We start from the raw sequence: 17,865 nt of genomic DNA, 5'->3' as shown, positions 1-17,865 counted from the left end.
ATTTCTTCTTACAGCTGCGTAATATTCCATCGTGTGTATACATCACAATTTGTTTATCAGTACGTTGGTGTGCAATGACTGTTCGTGTCACTGCTCTCAGTTCTTCTGGGTATATATGTAGTAGTGGTATTGTTGCATCATATGGCAAGTCTATAATCTCCTTCCTTAGGAACTGCCAAATAGTCCTCCACAGGTGGCTGTACCATTCTGAATTCTCATCAACAGTGGATAAGCGTTTCTGTCTCTCCACATACTTTCCAACACTTGCAGTTTTCCAACTTTTCAATAGTGGTCTTTCTTATAGGTGTGAAATGGTATCTCCATTGTAGTTTTGATTTGTGTTTCCCTAATTGCTAGTGATGTTGAACGTTTTTTTGTGTGTTTTTTTGCCATTTGTATTTCTTCTTTAGAGAAATGTCTATTCAAATCTTTTACCCATTTTTTAATCAGGTAGTTTGTCTTTTTATTGCTGAGTTTTGGTATTTCTTTATATATCATGGATATTAAACCTTTATTGGATATGTAATTTCTAAATATTTTCTCCTTTTGAGTCGGCTGCCTTTTCACCCTTTGACATAATCCTTTGAGGTGCAAAAGAGTTTAATTTAGAGGAGGTCTCATTTATCTTTTTTTCTTTTGTTGCTCATGCATTGGGTGTAAGGGTAAGAAACTTCCACCTATCACAAGAGCCTGAAGATGTTCTCCTGTATTTTCTTCTGGTAGTTTATGTTTGTCTCTTTTATATTTAGATCCTTGATTCATTAGAGTTAATTTTTGTATAAGGGGTAAGATGGGGTCCTCTCTTTCTTTTGGACATTGGTATCCAGTTCTTCCAGCACCATTTGTTGAATAAACTGTTCTGGCCCAGCTTAGAGGGCTTGACAACCTTGTCAGAGATCACTTGACTATAGATGTGAAGGTCAGTTTCTGAGTTCTTGATTCGCTTCCATTGGTCAACCTGTCTTTTTGCCAGTACCATGCTGTTTTTACCACTGTAATTAAGAAATATGCTTTCAAGTCAGGAAATGAGAGTTCTCCAACTTCTTTTTTCTTTTTTAAGGTATTTTTGACTATTGGGGGCCCCTTACCTTTCCAAATAAATTTGATAATTGACTTTTCCCATTTCTGTTGGGATTTCTATTGAGATTGCTTTGAATCTGTAAATCGGTTTAGGTAGAATTAACATTTTAATGATATTTAGTCTTCCAGTCCATGAACACAGAATGTCCTATTTATTTATTTAAGTCTTCTTTGCAGTGTTTTGTAGTTTTCTGAATATACGGCCTTTATGTCCTTGGTTAAGTTTATTTCTAAATATTTGATTCTTCAGTCACTATTACTGATTGGATTTTGTTCTCATTTCCTCCTCAGATTGCTAATTGCTAATGTATAGAAACGCTACTGATTTTGGTGTATTAATATTGTATCCTCCACTTTGCTAAACTCATCTGTTCTAGTAGCCTTATTGTGGATTTTTCAGGATTTTCTAGATAGAGAATCTTATCAGCAAAAGAGAAGGTTTTATTTCTTCCTTTCCTATTTGGGTGCATTTTATTCCTTTATCTACTCTAATTGCTCTAACTAGAACTTTTGGCACAATATTGAATAACAGTGGTGACAGTGGGCATCCTTGTCTTTCTCCTCATCTCAACAGGAATGCTTTCACTCTTTCACCATTGAGTACAATGCTTGCTGTAGGTTTTTCATATATGCTCTTTACCATATTGAGAAAGCTTCCTTCTATTCCTATCTTTCAGTGTGTTTTTATCAAGAAAGGATGCTGTATTTTATTAACCACCTTTTCTACATCATTCGAGAGGATGATGTGGTGTTTCTTTGATTATTAATGTGGTTTATTACACTAATTGATTTTCTTGTGTTGAACCACCTTTGCATACCTGGCGTAAAACTCACTTGATTGTGGTATATAATTTTTTTAATGTGCTTTTGGATTTGGTTTGCAGGTATTTTGTTCAGGATTTTTGCATCTATATTCATAAGAGATATTGGTCTGTAATTTTCTTTTTTTGCAGTATCTTTATTTGGTTTTGGTACTAGAGTGATGTTGGTTTCATAGAATAAGTTTGATAGCATTCTTTTCTGTTCAATTTTTTGCAAGAGCGTGAGCAAAATTGGTATTAGATTGTCTTTGAATGATTAGTAGATGCAACTGTGAAGCCTTCTGGTCCTGGGCTGTTTGTCTTGGGGAGGTTTTTGATGACTGTTTCAGTCTCTACTTGTGATTGGTTTGTTGAGGTCCTCTCTTCTAGAGTCAGTGTAGGTTGTTCATGTGGTTCTAGGAATTTGTCCATCTTGTCTACATTGTCTAGTTTTATGGTTTAGAGTTGCTCATAGTATCCTTTTATGATCTTTCCTCTGCGGGGTCAGTGGTAATGTCTTCCTCTCATTTCTGATTTTATTTATTTGCATCTTCTCTCTTTTTTCCTTTGTCAGTCCAGCTAAGAGTTTGTCGATTTTGTTGATCTTCTGAAAGAATCAACTCTTGGTTTTGTTGTTTCTATTTTTTTTTTTTTGTTTGTGTTTTCATTTATTTCTGTTCTGATCTTTACTATTTCTTTCCTTCAGCATGGTTTGGGGTTAGTTTGCTGTTCTTTTTCTAGTTCTTGTAGGTGTGCAGTTAGACCTTCAATTTTAGCTCTTTCTTCTTTTTTAATTTGCGCATCAAGGGCTATAAATTTCCCTCGTCACTGCCTTTGTGGTGTCCCATAGGGTTTTTTGTGTTTTTTTTAAACATTTTAGTTCACTGTTTCATTTTATTTTTTATCCCCCTCTGCCCCCCCATGGCTTCCTCATCTGTCTGCTTGTTGTCTGCTAATCTTCCTCAGACACTGGGAACTGAAGCTCACATGTGGGAGGTGAGTGCCCAACCGCTTGAGCCACTTTCTCTCGTGGCTCATTGTGACTCGTCTTTAGGAAGCACTGGGAACTGAACTTGGGACCCTCCCCACCCCCCACCCCCACCCCATGTGGGAGGCGGGCACCTAATTGCTTGAGCCACATCCACTCTTCGTCCCATGAATTTTGATATGTCGTATTCTCATTTTCATTCATCTCAAGATATTTACAGAATTTTCTTGAAATTTCTTCTTTGACTCACTGATTATTTGTGTTGTTTAATCTCCATATATTTATCACTTTTTCCCTTTTTCTATCATTGACTTCCATCTTCATTCCGTTAGATGAGTGAATGTGTTTTTTATATAATTCCAGTCTTTTAAAATTTATTGAGACTTGGCTTGTGACCCATCATATGGTCTATCCTGGAGAAGGCTCCATGAGCGCTTAAAAAGAGTGTTATCCTGCTGTTTTGGGATATAATGCTCTATAAATGTCTTAGGTCTAATTCATTTATCCTATTACAGTCCTGATGTTCTTTGCAATACTACAAGTGGTGTGTTGAAATCTCCATCTATTATTGTAGAGACATCTATTTTTCCCTTCAGTTTTGCCAGTGTGTGTCTCAGGTATTTTGGGGCACCCAATTAGATGCATAATTATTTATTATAGTTATTTCTTCTTGGTGAATTGCCCCATTATTAATATATAATGATCCTCTTCCTCCATTATAACAGTTTTGCTTTTAAAATCTATTTTGCACAATATTAGTATCACTATTCCAGATTGTTTTTGGTTACTGTTTGAATGGATTATCTTTTTCCGACCTTTTACTTTCGTCCTGCTTGTGTCTTTACATCTGATGTGAATCTCTTGTAGACAGCATATAGATGGATAATTTTTTTATCCATTCTATCAGTCTGTCTTTCGATTGGGTAGTTCAAGCCATTAACATCAATATTATTACTGTAAAGGCATCCTTCTTCATCTGTTTTATTCTTTGACTTTCTGTTGTCAAATCTTACTATTGTCTTTTTACTCTTTAACTTACCCTGCCTAATAATCTTCATTTCTGTACTCTTCTCCAGATCTCTTGCCTTTGTTTTTTTTCCTTTCAGATTGCAACACTCCATTTGATATCCCTTATAATTTTAGTCTTTTGGTAATATACTCTATTTTTGTCTGTGAAGAGTTTAAACTCATCCTCATTTTTGAAGGACAATTTACCAGATAGAAAACTCTTGGCTGGCAGTTTTTCTCTTTCAAAACCTTAAATATATCATACCACTTTTTCTTACCTCCATGGTTTCAGTGAGAGGTCAGCACTTAATTTTATTGAGGTTCCATTGTATGTGATACTTTGGGTTTCTCTTGCTACTTTCAGAATCCCCCCCCCCCCTCTGATATTTGTCTTTCTGAATAGTAGATGTTTCAGAGCAGTTCTTTTTGGATTTATTCTCTTTGGGGTGTGTTGTCTTGGTTATTGATATTTATGTTTTTCATTAAGATTGGGAAGTATTTGGTCCTTTTTTAAAAAAAATTTTTAAATTTTAATGTACTGGGGCTGGGGATTGAACCTGGGACCTCGAATGTGGGAAGTGGCACTTAACCACTTGAGCTACATCTGCTCCCCCCATTTTCTTTCTTTTTTTTTTTTCCCCAGAGGTACCCAGGGCTGGGGATTATAACTGGGATCTCGTATATGGGAAGCCAGTACTCAACCACTGAGCCACATCAGCTTCCCTGAGTTGGTTTTCTCATTTGTTTTGCTTGTTATTGTTGTTTTTTTCCTGGAGGCACTGGGAACCAAACCTAGGACCTCTCATGTGGGAGGCAGGAGCTTGGTTGCTTGAGCCACATCTGCTTCCCCCATTTTCTTTTTATTAGAAAAGTTGTGAGCTTACAAAACAATCATGCATAATGTACAGAGTTCCCATACATCACCATTCCACCAACACCTTACACCATAGTGGAACATTTGTTACAGGTTATGAAAGAACATGATCAGACTATTACCACTAACTATGGTCCATAGTTATTTCAGTATATTTTTTCCATACACCCCATATTATTAACACTTTGTATGAATATTGTACATTTGTTATAGTTCAGGAGAGAACACTCTCATATTTATACTATTAACCACAGTCCATCTTCCACCACATGGTTCCCTGTGTTATACAGTTCCATGCCTTGTACATTCTACGCAAAGTATATACTGATTGGCTCTCACTTTCATCACAGAATTCTAGTCATTGCCCTAGTAAACTTTTAAGTGTTTTCCTTAGTTCAAAAGAAAAAAAAATCCTGTACACCCCTATAATTGACCCTTAGTGTTGATATAGACCTTTTTTTGACATTGATGCAAGATTATTACAATGTTGCTGTTAACTATAGTCTATAAATTACATTAATTGTGTTTCTCATGCATCAGTATATTCTTACCACCTTGTAATAGTGACATAGTTTGTTCTAGTTCCTAGAAGAACATTCTTGATATTTGTACAATTAACCACAAGCCTCATCCACCTCTGGGTTCACTATGTTATTCATTCCCTAGATTATTCTGTAGTATTCTTTCAATTGACATTTACATCCTTAGACTACGCCTTTCAGCCACAACCACGTTTATTAACCAGCTGTGTTAGTTATACTCACTATAGTATGTTATCCATTTCCACAGTCAAGCTAATGAAAATTCTACATACATTAAGCATCAGTACCCCTTCTCAGTCCTCATTCTTCTTGTAACCTAAAGTCTAGATTTTAGCTCCATGTGCTTATTCTTTGTATTTAGTTAGTATTAGTCAAACCACACAATATTTGTCCTTTTGTGTCTGGCTTATTTCACTTAGCATAACATCCTCAAGGTTCATGTTTGGCAGTTGTAAATAATGCCACTATACATATCTGTGTGCAAATAACAGGTCACATCACTGTTTTCAATTCTTCTGGTTATATTCCTAGTAGAGGGATTGCTGGATCATACAGCAGTTCTGTATTTAGCTTCCTAAAGAACTGCCAAACTATCTTCCACAGAGACTGCACCATTCTACATTCCCACCAACAGTGAAGAAGTGTTCCTTATTTCTCCACATCCTCTCCAGAACTTCTTGCTTTCTTTTTTTTTTAATAGTGGCTGTCTGTGAGGTGTGAGGTATTATCTCATTGTAGTTTTGACTTGCATTTCCTTAATAGCTAGTGGTATTGAACATTTTTTCATTGCTTTTTCTCTATATTTCCTCTTGGGGGAAATGTCTAAGTCTTTTGTCCATTTTTATCATTTTTATGTGAAGTTTTTTGTATTTTTTTGCTTTATTGTGTGTGTTTGTGTCCATTTTTTATTGGATTGCTTGCTCTTATTGTTGAGTTGTATGATCTTTTTTTTCCAAAGATTTATGTTATTTTTTCCCTCCTCATTGTTTGCACTCACTGTCTGCTCTCTGTGTCTATTCGTAGTGTGCTCTCTGTGTCTGCTCATCTTCTTTTAAGAAGTAGCAGATACCAAATCCATGACATTCCATTTGGGGGGGAGGCAGCCAATCACTTGAGCCACCTCTGCTGCCTGCTTGTTTTGTGTCTCATTATGTTTCTACTTTGTGTCTCCTTGTTGCGTCATCTTGTTGCATCAGCTCACCATGTCAACCCGTCGTGTCAGCCCGCTGCCTTGCTTGTTGTCTTTAGGAGGCACCAGGAACTGAACCTGGGACCTCCCGTGTGGTAGGTGAGCGCCCAACTGCTTGAGTCATATCCACTTCTTGTATGATTTCTTCCCCCCTCCCCTCATCTGATTGTGTCATCTTTTTGGTGAGTTGCTTCACCATCCAGGGGCCTGTGCCTTTCCGCACTGGTCTGGGATGCTTTTTCCTTTTTTTTTACCAGGAGGTCTAGGGGATCAAGCCTGGGTCCTCCATCTGGTAAATGGGAACTTCATTGCTTGAGCTACAGCCGCTTCCTTGATCTCTTTATATAGCATGGAAATCAAACCCTTGTCAGATATTTGGTTTCTGAATATTTTCTCCCATTGAGTGGATTGCATTTTCACTTGCTTGACATAGTCTTTTGAAGTGCAAAAGTGTTTAAGTTTGAGGAGGTCTCATTTATCCATTTTTTCTTTTGTTGTTCATGTTTTCGGTGTAAAGTTTAAGAAACCCCCACCTACCACCAGGTCTTGAAGATGTTTCCCTACATTTTCTTCTAGGAGTTTTATGGTTCTCACTTTTATGTTTAGGCCTTTGATCCATTTTGAGCTAATTTTTGTATAAGATGTGAGGTAGGGGTCCTCGTTCTCTTTTTGAATATGCAAATATAATTCTCCAACACCATTTGTTGAGTAGACTGTTCTGAACTAGCTGGGTGGTTTTGACAGCCTTGTCAAAAATCACTTGACCATAAATGTGAAGGTCTGTTTCTTAACCATCAGTTTGGTTCCATTGGTCTGTATGTCTTTCTTTATGCTAATACCATGCTGTTTTTACCACTGTACCTAGTTAATATGATTTAAAGTCTAGAATTGAGAGTCTTCCAACTTCATTCTTCCTTTTTAAGATGTTTCTGCCTATTCAGGGCCCCTTGCCCTTCCAAATAAATTTTATAATTGACTTTTTCATTTCTTTTAAAAAGAACTGGGATTTTTATCGGGACTGCATTGAATTTGTATATCAGTTTGGGTAGACTTTACATCTTAACAATTTTACTCTTCCCATCCATAAATATGTAATATTCCTCCATTTATTTAGATCTTCCTTGATTTCTTTTAGCAGTCCATTGTAGTTTTCTGAATACAAGTGTTTTACATCCTTGTGAGTTTATCTAGTCCCTCTTTGGTGCTCTCATTTCCAGGATTTCCTTGTTCAATTTTTGGCTTTCTGTCCCTCTGCCCCTCTCCCTGTTTAAGGCTAGCAGAGCTGTAGGCTTTCCTTGCTATTTTCATGTTGACTTTCATGTTTTTACTCACACTGCCACTGGGTGTGAGTTTTTTTGTCTCCGCTTCAAGTCACTTTACTGTTCCTTGTACAGCCCTTTCCAGGTGGAACTTCTGCATACACTGTGCTGGAGCCTCATGGAAGTCAGGGTGTTAAGGAGAAGCCCCAAAATAACATTACCGACTCCCACTATCCTTACCCAAAGTTCAGCAATTTTTTCTAAATAATCACTTTTAAATCTGTTTGACATTGGTCATTTTCTAGATCCCTGAATGCTTATAGATGTTTTGGAGGAACTCTGACCTCTTCTGTTTTGCCACAGCTGGAGGTCTTGCCTCCTGTTTTATTTTTGTAATATTTTTGGTTTGAGTTATTTTTAAAAGACTTAACTAATTAAAGAACTGAAGCATATCTATATATCTCAGCATTTTGCTTCACAAAGAAAGAAGTTGAGAGATGTGGGTAATGATTAGATTCAGGGTAGGGCTGTGGTCCTAAATTCTGCTGACAGATCTCTCTATGGAATGCTTCTTAATAGTATATCCTTATATAATGATAAAGAAAACATTTTTTTTTTAAGCAAGCAAATTCCTTTGGAATTCTACCAAAGATAAAAAGGATATTATAAATAGTTCATGTCTCTCTACAGAATGAACTGGTGACACAGGGAAAGAAATGACAAAATCTTTTGAGCAGCTATGAATATATATCAATATGAAGAGTAATGAAGAGAATCCTTTTTAAAAATTATACATTAAACAAAATTTCAACCTAAAATGCTTTTTTTATGCAAGAAAATTGAATGAAGCAGTTTGACTTTTTAAAAACCTTTTTAATATGGTGACACAAACACAGAAACATACATAAAACTTGGTTTATCACAAAATACACACAAATTCTTCTATTTCTGCTCCCAATATTACCTCTCAAAAAAGATAACCACCATCCAAACTTTCGTGGTAACCACTTCCTTCTCATAAGTGTGCATCCCTAAAAAGAGGTTAGCTTTACTTATATTTTCAATATTACAGAAATGAAAAGAGTATATGTTCATTTGTATCTGGTTTCTTTTGTACAAAATTTTGTTTGTGAGATTCACCTATGTTGTAGCATATAACGTTAGTTCATTTTAATTGCTGTAAAGTATACCATTTTATGAATATATAGTGATTTTATCCTTTCTCATTATTAATATTTGGGTTGTTTCCAGTTTGGGGATATTATGAATATTGCTGCTATGAACAAATTATATGGGTCTTAGTGTATAGTTATGCACATTCCTGTGGGGTATATGTATGTGCCTAGAAGTTGAATTGTGGGCCACGATATACGTATCTTCAGTTTAGTAGATAAATGCTGATGTGTTTTCCAAAGTGGGATTTTGACAATTTTTACTCCTACCATCAATCTTTAAGAATTTTCACAAAATATTTGGTATTGTCAGGCTTTTAAATAATAGCCCTTTTAGTGATTATATAATACTACTATTTAATACTTTTGTCTATCTGTGGTTTTAATTTTTATTTCCCAGATGACTGATGAAGTTGACTGTGTTTTCATTTATTTCTTAGCCACTTGGATTATCTTCTTTCATGAAGTACCTATGCAAGTTCCTTTTTTTTTTTTTTTTAAAGATCAATTAATAGTTCTCTATACATCTGGAGAGTCTTTTGTTTCTTATATATGTTGCAAGCATGTTATACTCTGTGATGGAAGATGGACTGCTGTTAACAGTACAAATACGAGAACACTGTCTCATGAATTATAACAAATATACAGTACTAATACCTGATGTTAATAATCGGGTGATTTGTGGGGAAAATACACCAAATGTAAGATATGGACTATAGTTAGCAGTAATTTTGGTGATGTTCTTTCATCATTGGTAACAAATGTTCAACAATGCAAGGTGGTGATGGTGAAGCAATGTATGGGGATCCTATATAGTATGCATGATTATTTTGTAAACTCACAACTTCTCTTAAAAAAAAAAAGTAAGTACATTTTTATGTGACAGTTTTAACCTTGGTTACCCATTGTAATCTCTTCTTGCCCAGTCTAAGTTGTTAAAAGGCAAGTAAAGATGCGATTATCAAGTATTTTCCTTTGTGACTTTGTACTGAAACCTTTCCTTCACTGCAATATTAATAGGCCTTTCTAGGAGAGGACTGTGACCAGTGGGCCATGAAAACTTCCTAGACTTGGCAGACTGAGATGTGTCATACTTACCCTCTAAATGAGAAAATTCCCATTGAAAAGGCAACATGGCAACTTTCCTACAGGCAGGTCAAACTCTTCATGGAGATATTTGACAGTGACTGAGGAGGAAGAGTCACTGTATCTCCCCAGCATCTGCAGTAAGGGTGGAACTAATTAATTCATGGTCTAAAGAATGATCAAATAATCCCTAGGACCACAGAAATTAGCGTAAAATGACTTTTCGGCCATATTTTAATTATTAGTGGGGCAAAGGAAGGTCTTAAAAATTCTTAGTAGTATAAGTATTTGATATTGGATGGTTTGCCTTTTCATTTCCCTCCTTCCTTAGTGCTCCTGGGTATCTTAATATAGATTAGAATGGACCATTGCTATCTCATTGACTGGGCTTTGCACTCATACACTTTCCATATCAGTGCACAGACCAGAGTGTGTGTTCTTACTTTTCAAATATTTATTATACTTATTTTAACATATAGATAGAGGATGTTTAAGTTCACATTTAACTCTTTCAGTTAAATATAGATGTTGTATTCTGCTTGGGTGGTATGTGGGAGGATATTAAAAAAAATTAAATTTTATTGCTTTGGTTTGGTTGTTGTCGAAGGTCCTTTTTTCTTATGAGATAAATTGGGAGATCATTTTGGTAAGTGTCTTTGAAAAAAAAGGGAAAGGTTCTCTTTCTTATGTATAGACCTGTATTAGTCAGCTAAAGGGGTGCTGGTGCAAAGTACCAGAAATCTGTTGGCTTTTATAAAGGGTATTTATTTGGGGTAAAAGCTTACAGTCACAAGGCCCTCAAGAGTCCAATTCACGGTACCATAAGAGGTATTTTCTCCCCAAAGTCTGTTGCCATATGTTAATGCAAGATGGCGGGCAGTATCTGGAAAGGTTCAGTCTTCCTCTTTTCTCTTTAGACTCTGTGGGTCCATCCTGCTGATCTCAGGTGTAGGCTGGCATAGGGCTTAGCTGCTCTGTTCTCTTCAGCTGCAAACTATCAGGCAAATGGCTCCTCTTGTCTCCGGAGCCCCAGGATCAAGTTCTCTCCTCTGCCGTGTCTATGGAGCACCCTTCTTTTCTTGCATATCTGCTTCTGTTTTCCTTGAGTGAGTGTCCATTTATATAGCCCAGCAAGGGCTATATAAACCTTGCACTCCCTAATGACATGGTCTAATCAAAGCCCTAATTGTAACATAAACAATTAATGTAAAGCCTTTGAATTTAAATCAATCAAAGGGTATCGTGCCCAGAGGAACAGACCAGTTTACAAACATAATCTATGTCTCTTTTTGGAATTCATAAATAATATCAAACTACCACAAGACCTAATGCTGCAAATACCAAATTTGTATAAACATAAAAGAACAAGCATAAAAATAACTTGAATGGAAGAAACAAATTATCTAAACATGAAAAATGAGAATCCTTTTTTATTGAGTTTGAGGGGGAGGGGCAGGGAGGCCTAGAAGTTTTGTTCTAAATAGTCTATAACTCTGTAAATTGCGACATAAGGCATCCAACTACAGGCTGTTAAAATTCTGGGTTAGAAAGACATGAGAGACATAAAAATAAATTCCTTATTCCTTAACCTATAGTATTCTTGAATATATAACAAGGACTAATGTACAAATAGGATAAGTTTCCTAGATTTGTCATCAAAAATTTTGCTTCATAGTTTGCTATTGTTTTTTCTTTTTTTAAGATTTATTTTATTTATTTCTCCCCAACCCATTGTTGTTTTGCATTTACTGTGTCTGTTTGTTATGTGCTTGTCATCTTTTTAGTTGACAGCATGACTGAACTGGGGACCTCCCATGTCGTAGGTCCAAGTACCTAATGATTTGAACCACCTTCACTCTGTTTTGTTGTCTCTCATTATGTTTTCCTTCTTGTGTCTCTTGTTGCATTATCATGTTTCGTGAGTTCGCTGCACCAGACTATCACATCAGCTTGCTGTCTTGCTCATCTTCTTTATGAGGCTCTGGGAACTAAACTCAGGACCTCCCAAGTGGGAGGCGGGAGCTCAGTCACTTGAGCCATATCCATGTCATTGTTTCTTAAGTGGACTTATCTAAATACAAGTAAAAATAACTTTTAAGGAGATGATTTTCAAAATGAATGTGAAGGCAACAATCTATATATTTAGAGTCTAAAAGGTTCTATTCCTGAGATGTATATTGTATTGGTAAAGCTGCCATAGTAATTGTAGTATGTATAGCAAAAACAAAAGATTGTTGATTATAACTTTATGTGACTAGAATTAAAAGAACCTGATTTTCTTAACCCAAGTTGAAGCAGTCTCTCTATAAATTTTATTTTGCTTTGAATAGTTTAAAACCTGTGACAGAACCACTAACTTCAAGATTACTAAAACAGGTTGTAGGAAAAAGTCTTTGTATGAAAATGAATGAGGAACATATAATTTCTTGGAGATTCTTATTGGATAGTGGTTTGTTGTTTGTTTGTTTTTTAGTTATACTAATTTTAAGATGTTTTTATGTGACATTCTAGCACCTGGAAAAGTACCCCAGTAATAAGTTTCACTCTTATTTCATTGCAACTCTTCTGCTTGTTACTAGGTAAACAAACAGATTTGTGGCAATGGTCAGTTTCCTGGGATTACAACAAAATGATCATACCAAATCTGAAAAGCTTCCTGTTTTGGTATTGACTCTAGGTCTTTGAAGAATGGCTTGTGGGTTCTTCTGACTTTTTGAAAAACGTTGAAACTTGTGTTTTAAGTGCAGGGAAGGACCAATGTGATCCGGGCAGGTGTGAGAAATGATTCTTTCTCCCACCCTTAAAACTTTTATCACATGCTGTTTTCAGAATCAATCGTTTATTTAAAATTTAGGAATTAAACACCTATGAGTATAACATGAGTGCTTACGAAAGTAATCAGATAAAATGACAGATGCACTATTTTATTTAGGGCATCTAATATTTATCAGATAAAGTAACTGACCATTAAGTGAATTGCAGGTGGAAGGAAGGTAACTTTTTTAAATGAGGAAAGTTGCCTTGGGTGTTATTCATTATCTTTACAGCTGTAGCTTCATTAACAAGTGCAGTTAGAATAACCAGGCTATTGCAGCAGCAAACAACTAAGCACAGCACATCCTTCAATCTCAAACAAAATAAAAGCATTCCTGTGTAACATGCTTCCCCACTTATCTGTGTTCTGTGGTACTATTTGTGCTGAACTAAAGCATCTGCTACCACAAGTTAAGAGAGAACAAACTCAACATGGCGTGAAATTACTGCACTACCATTCACATTCATTAGAGTTATATTGTTACCAGCCACAGGCATGACTGACTTTTGCATGAATAATAAAATAAAACTCTGCTTTGTGAATTTCACCTTAAAGCATTACAAGATACAGTACTAACCTTGAGCATGTGTCAAGTGTTTCTTGGCATGGGTTTATCTTTCCTTGTCACAACAGGGTCAAGACCAGTAAGGAGTCAGAAGTAGGGAAGATACATTGCTATATGAGGTATTTGGAGAGGGCATTGTGTTAATTTACTCACTTTCTAAAAATTAATATATATTTGCCAGACTAGTGTTAGATACATAATAATTATCAAAGTATCATTTGGCAACCATCATACTAATACTTGACTTAGACAGAAATCCTCAATGCCTAGATACTTAAAGGCAGTGTCAAAGTTTAGTGAGGAACAGGAGTCTCAAAGTATCCCTCCATAAGATCTTACAAGTTACAAAGGGGAAAAAATAATAACTTTACAGAGGAGAAGGCTGGTATACCCCATCAAAGTTATCATCAGTAATGGGACAAATTGACATGTGCTTACTCTTATGATACACTGAGAAAAAGACATCACTTAAGTGGTATTATTCCTGCCAAAAACACATAACCTGAATCTAACCATGAGAGAAATGCCAGACAAACTCAAATTGAGGAACATTTTACAAAATAACTGCCCTATACTCTTCAAAAATGACATTGTCATGAAAGACAAAAAAAATGCCAAGTAATGGTTCCAGACTAAAGACAACTAAAGAGACATGACAACTGATACAATGTGTGATTTGGACATTTCCTTCCTTGCTATTTCATTGACCTTTTTCTCTTCTAGTATCTGGATGTAGAGTTGCATATTTAAGTAGAAAAAAATATTTTCCACTAATAGTCTGAATATAACATATTTGGTTTTCCTTGTTTTGCTTTCTTAGTTTATGTGGATTTTAAGCACTATTGTGGGTTTTGTTTGGTTTTTTTTTCAAGCAACAGTCAAGAATGTTAGGTCTCCTGGCCAACTCTTGAGAACATGAAAATGATAATACTTGTTTTTGCCAGGTTTTCAATAAATGGAAGCAAGTGAAGTCCTCGTACTCTTTATAAGTACAAGAGTGCATTAGTTAAAAGTTTCATAAACACAAAAGTATAGTGACTACTAAAATGAATTCATAAAGACCTCATGGTGTTAATAAAGAAGTTTGGTCTGATTTTTAGGCAGATAGGTAGATACAGGAATGCTTTATTTTAGGAAGACAGTTTGGTAGGTGTCTGACTTCCTGTGGACAAGATGAAAAAACCTGAGTGAGTGTAGTTAATTAAATGAGTAATTAATAAATAACCATAGCAGTGTCATAGGTGTTATATCTGTGGCAGAAATCTATTCTCAGTTCTGTTATAAACTTTAATTAGTAATTTAGATGAAAGCTTTGATGACACATAGATCAAATTTATAAATGAAAAAATCTGGAAGAGATAGCCAAAGCATTGGGTGCCTAAAACAGGAACTGAAAGATAATGCTACCTGGAAACAATAGGTGGGAATCCAGCAAAATAAATCTGACAGGAATAAATTCTATAAAGACAATCCATCTTTGTGTGTTAGGTGAAAGAAAAAAAGTTCTAGGTTAATACATGGAAAATCAGTTTGCCAAATGGTCAGGTAGCTATATTTCCCAAATGTACTGATTTGTTTCTTTTAACAATTTGATTAATATTTATCGATCATGTCTAGTAAGGAAAATGGAAACCACACTAATATTCCAAACAAAGGGAAATTTAATACAAGGAATAAAAGAGAAAAGGGGACATTGAGCTATTAAAGTGATAGTAACTGAAAGTAGCAACTACCACACCAAGAGCTGGGAAACAAAAGGCAATTGGTTATTATAACCTAGAAGCCAAGAGATACTTGTGGAGCTAATATTCAGACTTCTTAGGAGAGGATACCATTTAGCTACTGGTGGTAATGAAGTCCATATTACTAAAAGAAGTTCATTTTTGTAAGAAATAAGAATATTTAAATTGTGTTCTCTGTGTTGGAATAAGTGTGGTAACCTCCAAATGTCTCTCTCTCCATTTTGAATATGGTTTTGAAAACTAATTTGACCTTGATCACGTTGGTTAACGTTCTATGCTTCCTCCTACCCCCTTCCCCATCTTTAAAATTGCTTTACCACCAAGAGCTCTCCTACCTCAGGTGTAGTGCTAAGTGAACTTTCAAAATGGGAAAGTGTTTATAGAGATTTAGGTAGGAAATTTTTTTAAGTTATGGCAGATGAATTGGACTAAATATTCTTTTTGATTGTAGTTGTGCACTTCGTCTTCCTTCTCACTGACACCTTAAGCATTATTAAGTGGACTTAATATTGATTGGTTTTAAGATAAAAATATTTGTCATGATCTTAAACATTGAAGAACAGGATTTGGAATTGATTTTTCTTTTTTTTCCTCTCCTCCCGAAATATTACTTCTTTAGGTCAGTAACAGATCCAAGAGATGGAAAGAGAGTAGCACTCAAAAAGATGCCCAACGTCTTCCAGAATCTGGTCTCTTGCAAAAGGGTCTTCCGGGAATTGAAGATGTTGTGTTTTTTTAAACATGATAATGTAAGTGAAATTGATGTTTGGGGAATCTGCTTCCTAAACCTACTTAATTGTATTAGTAAAGAGCAAGAAAGGGTTAAGGGAATACAATTTGGAAATCAGCTATAGTTTTATGCCAAACTTTATAAAAAGCAACAAGCACCAGTGAGGCTGTCGGCGACTACCTATTGGTAGGCTTTCAGAGCACACATTTTGATCAGAAGAGATACACACACAGGCACACAGTTTTCTCAGTTGTATTCTTTCAGTACTTTGCCTTTATTTTTTTTATTTTAATTTTTTAATAATAGTCTTTTAATATAAACAAGTGTTAGAATCAATCAATGTCCATTTCAGGAATGCCTTCCTTTTATATATATGTTTTATGTCTCTGTGACTGTCTTAAATTTTCACTTTCAAGGTCAGCGGTTTTCAGTCCTGGCAGCATATTAGAATGACGTCGGGGAGCCCAATTTATCAAAATTTTATTTGGAGGTTTGAAAATTAAGCTATGAATTGTCCAAGGCTAGCCTCCAAATTGGGAAGCATTGAACCTGTTACATTTCAGGTTGGCTTCTGAATTGTGGTATGCACTCTGCATTTGTCAGTCTGAATGTCTTTTTTAGTTCTAAGAATATAAGCTATTAAATATTCTTAAAGCCCGTTTAAAAAATGGAGCTTATGTTTGTAAGGGAAATAAGTTAGAAAGGAACCACAACCAAAGTCTTTATTAAGGGGTTTAGAAACCGAAGGCAAATTAGACCCTTTTGGTGATTGAACAAAAAGTTGTTTAAGTGAATTCAAAGATTTATTGATTGACAGGCAAATATTGATTGATGTGAAGCAAATGTTAATTTAAACTCAGAAACAATATTAATATTCAACACAAAGATAAAATGTAATGCATAGTTTTAGTGGGTTAAGTGGGAATAATTGGCCCCTAATTTTAAATGCCTCATTTTTTTGTTTAACATTTTAAATCAGAGTTTATTAGAAATACTTTCTCTTCCAAAAAAAAAGAAACAGTTCAGCCCTTAAGGTAATATAGATTCTTTTATTTATAGCTGTGTTTAGGTGAATCGACTCATTGTAATTTGAAAGATAGCATCTTCTCAACTAATCCTGAAGTAAATATTTGATATATGTAAAATTTTCCTGTGGGTTGTTAACATTGGGCTCATAGTTTTTAATTTCATGTGAAAAGAAAATCTGCCTCAAATTCTGCACATAATACCCAACCTATGTATTTTAATAAAACTTTGTCACAAAAATAACAATTTCCTGGGTGTCTGACTGCTTGTTTGCACAGGAAGCTTTTAGAACTTGGGCCAAAGTTTGGGTCTCATGTTGAGAGAAATTTGCAAACTTTTGAAGTATTTAATATAATTAGAAATATCAAAGTTATTATACAATTACTTGAAGCTTCTTGATTTAACATTTCATTTTACCGATTACTCCTTGAAATCGTGTTAAAAAAACTTTTTAAAAAACATATTGGTATCTTCTAATCAACCGGAACTTCCTAGCAATGTGTTTGTTTTAATAACTTTCAAACACCATTCACGTTGCTATTTTATGACTAGGTCCTCATATTTTGGATGTGATTTAGAATGTTGCCTAGTACGTGCCTAGTTATTTATTTCTCGAAAGTGCCTGAGTACTGCCCCTACATCAAAGAATACAGAGCTCATGTTCATTGTCAGGGACTCAAGTAAAGGTGTTCATGGTGAAGAAATTTTCAAAGGTGGCATCAGGAATTGGATTACTAAGGGTTTCAATGGTTTATTATATTCAGACCAATCTTGGCTTCTTGTAGAAAGGAGGGGTCGTGCAAGGGACAACTGTTTGTCTTTGTTGGTATCTTTGCTCATAACTCATTCCTGTGGAGTAACTAATAAAGTTACAAAGCCAGTATCAGAATGTGTGTTTAAGAAATAAGACAGCGGAAGTGGACCTGACCCAACGGATAGGGCTTCCACCTACCACACGAGAGGTCCAAGGTTCAAACCCAGGGCCTCCT

At 35.4% G+C, this 17,865-nt stretch overlaps 1 protein-coding gene across 1 annotated transcript in view; it reads left to right on the top strand.

The window, feature by feature from the left end:
• Positions 1-17,865, top strand: part of NLK (nemo like kinase) — a 177,263-nt gene that overhangs the window by 96,621 nt on the left and 62,777 nt on the right. The window contains exon 2 of the mRNA XM_058283815.2: positions 15,740-15,869. Coding sequence (XP_058139798.1) covers positions 15,740-15,869 — 130 coding nt within the window. The remainder of the gene's footprint in view (positions 1-15,739; positions 15,870-17,865) is intronic.

Source organism: Dasypus novemcinctus, chromosome 21, assembly GCF_030445035.2.
Source record: "Dasypus novemcinctus isolate mDasNov1 chromosome 21, mDasNov1.1.hap2, whole genome shotgun sequence".
NCBI lineage: Eukaryota > Metazoa > Chordata > Mammalia > Cingulata > Dasypodidae > Dasypus > Dasypus novemcinctus.
This window is presented reverse-complemented; position numbering and strand designations above follow the sequence as displayed.